The sequence below is a fragment of the Cajanus cajan genome, chromosome 1, assembly GCF_000230855.2.
Source record: "Cajanus cajan strain Asha chromosome 1, NIPB_CcT2T_4, whole genome shotgun sequence".
In the NCBI taxonomy this organism is placed as follows: Eukaryota; Viridiplantae; Streptophyta; class Magnoliopsida; order Fabales; family Fabaceae; genus Cajanus; species Cajanus cajan.
The window spans coordinates 46,166,073-46,172,955 of record NC_138517.1 but is presented as its reverse complement, the minus strand read 5'-3'; the positions used below and the strand labels follow the sequence as shown (position 1 = coordinate 46,172,955).

General features: G+C 32.1%; 2 protein-coding genes across 2 annotated transcripts; both read left to right on the top strand.

Moving 5' to 3' along the window:
* The first annotated feature begins 272 nt into the window (after positions 1-272).
* LOC109817211 (uncharacterized) lies at positions 273-2,274 on the top strand. Its single transcript, XM_083069253.1, has 3 exons — positions 273-609; positions 1,755-1,869; positions 1,962-2,274. Exons 1-3 carry the CDS (start codon positions 273-275, stop codon positions 2,272-2,274), a joined length of 765 nt encoding a protein of 254 aa, XP_082925379.1.
* A 1,592-nt stretch (positions 2,275-3,866) lies between these two features.
* LOC114917119 (UPF0481 protein At3g47200) lies at positions 3,867-5,954 on the top strand. The gene is made up of 2 exons (XM_029275189.2): positions 3,867-4,592; positions 5,228-5,954. The coding sequence occupies exons 1-2, from the start codon at positions 3,967-3,969 to the stop codon at positions 5,931-5,933; spliced, it is 1,332 nt and encodes a 443-aa protein (XP_029131022.1). The 5' UTR covers positions 3,867-3,966; the 3' UTR covers positions 5,934-5,954.
* Positions 5,955-6,883: the final 929 nt, after the last annotated feature.

Here is a 6,883-nt window from a genome sequence, read left to right as displayed (position 1 = left end):
AAATCACAATCAACAAGATCTTTAAGAAGGATTTGAGGGAGGAAGCATATTAGGACATTGCTCTATTTTTTTATTTGAGTGTTATCCCTTTTAATGCAGCCAATAGTGAAGCATATAAGAAAATGTTTGAATCAGTTGCTCGACACGGTCAAGGATTTGACCCACCATTCTATCATGAGATTAGGGTGAAATACTTAAAGTATCATGTTGAAATGACCAATCTTTCTTTAGATGGTCATAAAATTTATTGGAAGAAATTTTGATGCACAATAATGACAGATGGGTGGATAGATAGGAGGAGGAAGACTATATTAAATTTTTTAGTAAATAGTCCACTTGGAACAATTTTTTTGAAATCTATTGATGCATCCAAGATATGCAAAACAGTTGACAAAATTTTCAAGATGTTAGATAATGTAGTTGAAGAGGTTGGGGAAGAAAATGTTTATATTGTCACAGACAATGTAGCAAATTACAAGGCAGCTGGGGAAATGTTGATGAAGAAAAGGACTAAGTTGTATTGGACACTTTGTGAAGCTCATTGCATTGACTTAATGCTTGAAGATTTTCAGAAAAAGATATCACTTCATAGTGAAACAATTGCAAGTGGTAGAAGAATCACATCATATATCTATAGTAGAACAAGTCTTATTGCTTTATTGCATAAATTTACTAAGCGGGGGTGACTTGATTAGACTTGGCTTGACTCGTTTTGCTACTTCCTACTTAACCTTGGGATGCTTATTGAGAATATCGGTCCATTAACTAGAATCTTCACTAGTACAAAAAGGGTAATTTACGTCGGTTATTTTAAGCTTTTTACGTCAAAAAATGGTCCGACGTTAATACGGGAGAAGTAAATTTACGTCGATTGTGATAGTCGATGTAAATTTACGTCGGACATTCACAAGAGCCGACGTAAAAAAGTTGTAAACAAAAAAAAAAACAACATAACGAGTGCAAGCAGAATGGGTCGTTTTGCTTAGAGAACGGCCCGTTCTGCTTAGAGAACGACCCATTCTGCTTGGAGAATGACCCGTTCTGCTTGGAAATCTATCCAAACGCGAAGAATTTTCTACTTGATATTAACTAATATATTAACAAAGGATGATCCACCCAAACGCGAAGAAGTGGATAATATTAACTAATATATTAATAGATCAATACATACATTTATTTTCAACAAATTAGCTAATATATTAAGAAAGGATTTTCCAAACTAACCTCAAACGCGAGTCCAATGCAATTGGTCAAAAACTCAAGAACCACCCAAACGCCCAAACGTACACTCATATGCAATACACTCAAACGAAATGTTAACTCAGAATACTCAATTTGCACATACACTTAAAGCTTTGTTGTTTAAATATTGACGCGCGCGAAGAAATTTGAAATTTGTAGATATTTTACGTCGGACCTCATAGGGGCCGACGTAAATTTGAAAATCTACGTCGGACACAAGCTATATCCGACGTAGATTTTCAAATTTACGTCGACTTTTATGAGGTTCGACCTAAAAAAGTTGATGATAGTTACAAAAATGCCACCGCATTTTTTTAACGTCGAATATTTCTTTGTCCGACGAGAATACAGTGACGTAAATGTCATATTTTGTACTAGTGCTTCACATCTAAAGAGTGGACTTCTAGTCAATTAGCAAAGACCAAGGATTGAAAGTTTATGGAGAATTTTGGTTACAAATAAGAGAGTTTGGAAAAATGTTCTGAATTGTATGAGAGGTGTTTTTCCCTTAGTTAAAGTGTTGCGCTTAGTGGATTCAGATGAAAAGTCAGTCATGGGGTTCATTTATGAAGAAATGGACCAAGCTAAAGAAAGGATACAAGATTCTTTTAGAGGAGATGAGAGTAGGTAATTATCTTCTATTCTATGTGCTTCATTTTATAAATTATATACTTAAGAGTTTGGTTGAAAACTACTTTCTTTTTTTTTTTCAATTATAGCTACATTCCCTTATGGGAAATTATTGATCAAAGATGGGATAAACAATTACATAGGCCTTTGCATGTTGTAGGTTACTACCTTAACCCTATACTACATTATGCTCCTAATTTTAAGGTTGATTGGGAAGTTAAGAAAGGATTCATCGATTGCATGGAAAAGATTGTTGGAGACTTTGAAATAATAGGAAAAATTGATGACCAACTTGAGAATCCTATAGCTCAACGTGCTCTTAATACCAAAAGTCCACAGATTGGTGGGAATCTTATGGAGATAAACATCCAGAATTGCAACAATTTGCAATTCAGGTTTTGAGTTTGACATGTAGTTCATCCGGCTCGAGCGGAATTGGAGTGTCTTTAGGGTAAAATATTTAATTTAAAATGGTAATATCCATATATATATATATAATGTATTTCATTTCCTTCTTCCTATTATATGATAATTGATTTTTCATTTAGGTCCATACCAAGAAAAGGAATCGTTTATTGCAAAAGACCATGAATGATGTAGTTTATGTCATGGCAAATTCCAAATTGAATAAGAAGCGAGTTAAGGAAGAAAAAATCTATGGTATTGAAGACCTTTCTTCCGATGATGATTGGATTGTGGAGGAAAATGATCAAATTTCAGATTTGAATTCCTTGAATGAAGACATACTTGAAGTTGGACAAGATATTGGAACTAGTAGTGGTGGTGAAGCACTTGAGGACGATTTGGATGTTCCTCCTATTGAAGATGATAAATTAATTGGAGTTGGAGTGGTGGGAGATGCTAATGCCATTAAATGAGAATGAAGATAACATGGGTGATGGTTGTCAAGAAGAAATTTATGCTCTCCTAAATGACTAGAATGCAAGATTTATATGAATTTATAATTGTTATGTTTTTAGTTATTAAGTCTTGTGACTTATGAACTTTCTAATTTCTAGCTATTAGGAGTTGTTAAATTTTTTTTTTATATATATTTCCTTATTTTAAATTTGGGTATTATATTTTTAATAACTTAAGTAGGAATGTAAGATCTTACGATCCAAGTTATGATTTTCGAGTTATGATTTTCACTCTCTTTCCGATCCTAAATAAAATCTCGATTTTAACAACATTGATAGGAAGTGTTTTCTATTGGAGAATACATACATAATGTAATTGTTTTACCAAATACTATTTATTTATGTCATTAGATAGTGCTTTCATGAAAACCTTTTTTATTAATAGACATCATTCTAATAAAAGATACTTGAAAAAGTTCTCTATTAATAAAATAATTGTTTTTTATAAACAATTTTCGCATAGTGATATTATACACATTATGAAACACGAATCTAATTCTGGGTGCATTCCTTCCTTGTTTGATGAGGCTTTTTTACAACGAATCTAGGTCTATTCACACTTGAAATAATTAGCTAGCAAAGAAAAATGCATCCAGTATTCCTTATTTAAAATTGTTATTTGTTAAAGTACTCTATAACGATTCCAAGATTGTTTATATTGACGTGCTTTTTCATGTGAATTTTATAGTAATCATTCCAAACTTGACACATTAAAAAAGCTAAATGCATTTGTACTTGGTTAATAATACAATATTATACCGTGAAAGTAGTTTTAATTTTTTTTTCTTTTCATCCTTTTTCATTTAAATTCTATATCCACACTGTGAAACACCTATATATGAAATGCGTAAATAAACCGATCGATGCATAATTATTTTAACTTATCTAGTGTTATCGAATTTGAATAATCAATATATACGCAGTAACGTTAAATATTTAAAGGAAAAGGTTCCTACTAACCAACCGTGATCAAGGTAAACAAATTACTTTATTTATATATATATATATATATATATATATATATATATATATGTATGTATATTCCTGAACTATAAAATCATCATATATAATCCAAATTTGAAGTACAAGCAAGGCTCATTGATTCTTATACTCCTTCATTTATCTAGAAGTCCTAAGCATACCCAACAGTTCCTGAGTAGCATTATTGCTCAACATGGATGAGGAACTCAACATGATGTTTACCCAACTACAAAAGGCATTAATGGAATCACAATTACCACAAAATGCATTCCCAAAGATACAAAGGGTAGTACAACATCTCCGAGATCGAAAACATTTTGATAAGTTCTACTCTCCCAGGTTCGTGTCAATTGGTCCAATCCATCATGGCGCAAAGAACCTGCAACAGGGAGAAAAATACAAGCTTATGTGGGCAGCAAGGTACATTGAACGCACCGATCAAACTGCACAAACTTTGTACCAAAAGATTGCATCATATATCAAAGAGCTGAAGGAACTATTTGCTGAGGATGTCGTGGCAGACCTCCATGATGAAAAGCTATCGCGGATGCTATTTGTGGATGGATGTGCTCTTCTACAAATCTTGGAGAAGGGAGGAAACCTTGATAAACCAGAAGAGTTGCTAGTTAAGGTTGACCAACTTGTTCTTGTGTGGCAGGATGTGCTCTTGTTAGAGAACCAGCTTCCCTATATACTGCTGAAGATACTCTCGCCATATAATGATGCCAAACTATTACAAACCATGAAAGTGTTTCTCAAGTGGCATCATTTGTCGCCAATCACACATGACATCGACACGGAAAAACAGTCAGGATACAGGTACTGTACCACAAATTAAAGCTTGCATATATTTTGTCTTCTCTTCTTTTTTATTACACATTTTTAATTTTAATTCCTTTTGGTTTGTGTTTTACATAAGTGAAAAGAATTACTATAAAAATAAATAAAACAGATGTTTCGTTTTATGAAAGACTATATCAAAAGCATTAAACATGATAAGATACTAGTTAAATTATAGATACGATTACAGTTAGAACATATTTTATATTTATGTTTTTAGTGAGGAATGTTAAAATGTAATACAAACTTCTGAGATAAGGTAGATTATTATAGAAAAATACATAAGTATATGTTAGTAACTATTAAATGATACAAATTTTAAAATTATGTAGATAATTACATATATAGATAGAAAACTCTAGAATAAATATCTCTATAATTCTCTTCATAAAATATAAATGGTAGTGTTAAAGCCTATAAATAAGTAATGTACTCAACATTTGTAAATAAAGTAACTAGTAAGTTATTTCCACTCAAATCTATTCCAATTATTCTTCTAAGCTAGTTTTCCTTTCAACTAAGCCTATCAATATAAATTTCCCTCCCCATTCTTCCAACCAATCAATGAAATTTTTACTATTTTGTAATTCATAAACTAACAAGGAAGAATACAGACTAGAAATAGAGGAGGAATCACCACCTAGTCATCTTCTTCATCTGCTGCGCGACTTGGTCCTTAACGACCCTCAAAAGGAGTACAAGCAGAAAAGCAGATACAAGAATAGACGAGAGCAGGCGTACAAGACAAATAAAGTGTTGAACAGGGCAATATACAGGAACATAAAGGAGTTGAAAGCAGCAGGGATTAGAGTGAAGAAAAGCGACTCGAAAGGGCTTAGAGACATCTCTTTCTCCTATGGTTTCTTCACTTTCCGTGCGGAACTTAAGCTTCCTGAGATCATAGTCGATGATAGCACAGCTCCAATGTTTCTGAACCTAATAGCGTACGAGATGTGTCCAGATTTCGAGAACAGCTACGAGATATGTTCCTTCATGTCCATGATGGGGTCGTTTATTGACCATCCTAATGATGTTACGGAGCTGAGACAAGCCGGGGTGTTGCAAAATATGCTTGGGAGTGATGAGGAAGTCACAATGCTCTTCAATGCCATAAACGCTGACTTGGTGCCTTACACTGAGAACTATTTGCATGTTAGACTCCAAATTGAGAAGCATTATAGGAACAAATGTAAGACGTGGATAGCTCTTGGTTATCATACTTATTTTAGTACCCCTGGGACAATCATTGCTTTCTATGCTGCTGTTGCTGCTCTTGTTCTCACTTTCATCCAAACTTTGTGTGCTGTCAAACAAACATAAATTAATCACCATTCCAGGAAATTATTTTTCTCCTTTTCTCTTCCCTTTTTCTCTTCTTTTCATTTCAAAAATAATGTTCCTTTTCCTCATTGGTTTTCTGGTTGGAGCATCATAGAAAAGACGGGTGATTTCTGTCTTTTAACGAAGTGACTCCTTACCTAAAGGCATGTATTTGTGTATGTTTTGTCTCAGCTGTGTGGTTCGATGTGGTATTGCAACGAATCAATCTGTACTGTTTGTGTACGATTGGAGTTTGTAATCAATGAGAAAAGCTTGAATCCATGGTTATATACTAATGTGTAATAAAAATTTCCTTTTTATGGAAACCTTGGGGTTTCACTTTCTCTACAAATATTAATTTGTATACTTTTTCTCAAGGAGAATTGGGCTCGTGCCTTTTTTTTTTTTTGTTTTTTTTAAGTTAAAATATATTTTTAGTTTCTATAATTTCATGATTTTACTTTTTAGTCTTTATAATTTAAAATAATCTTTTTATTCTCTATATTTATATTTTTTAATTTTTGTAGTCTCTGTCATCAAATTTTTTTTTGTAATATCGTTTTCATATGAATAATATGAACTTATTAAATACACATGAGGATGATATATTTGTTTTGGTGAATGGAGATGTATCATTAATGATTTGAGAGGGAAAAAATGATAGTATAGATTATTATATAGATAAGCAATATTTACTATGATTGAAATGTCATTGAGAATAGAGATCAAGTTATTGATGACTACATGATGAATCATTAATCAAATGACACATTACTGTGCAAAAACTTAAATACATAATTGTCATGTAGATTTATAATAAGTTTATGTCCTCACATGAAAATAGTGTTATTAAAAAGTTAATAATAAAGACTAAAAAAGTTTAAAACAAATATATGGACTAAAAAAATTTATTTTAAATTAATTATAAAACTAAAAAAATAAAGTGAAAG

What these genes read in the sequence shown, in the direction of transcription:
- LOC109817211 (XM_083069253.1), top strand. Translation starts at nt 273, where the DNA reads ATGACAGATGGGTGGATAGATAGGAGGAGGAAGACTATATTAAATTTT. An exon ending in TAGTGAAACAATTGCAAGTG is followed by an intron (nt 610 to 1,754) that starts GTAGAAGAATCA and finishes TTTTTCCCTTAG; the next exon opens with TTAAAGTGTTGCGCTTAGTG. An exon ending in TTTAGAGGAGATGAGAGTAG is followed by an intron (nt 1,870 to 1,961) that starts GTAATTATCTTC and finishes TTTCAATTATAG; the next exon opens with CTACATTCCCTTATGGGAAA.
- LOC114917119 (XM_029275189.2), top strand. Translation starts at nt 3,967, where the DNA reads ATGGATGAGGAACTCAACATGATGTTTACCCAACTACAAAAGGCATTA. An exon ending in GAAAAACAGTCAGGATACAG is followed by an intron (nt 4,593 to 5,227) that starts GTACTGTACCAC and finishes GGAAGAATACAG; the next exon opens with ACTAGAAATAGAGGAGGAAT.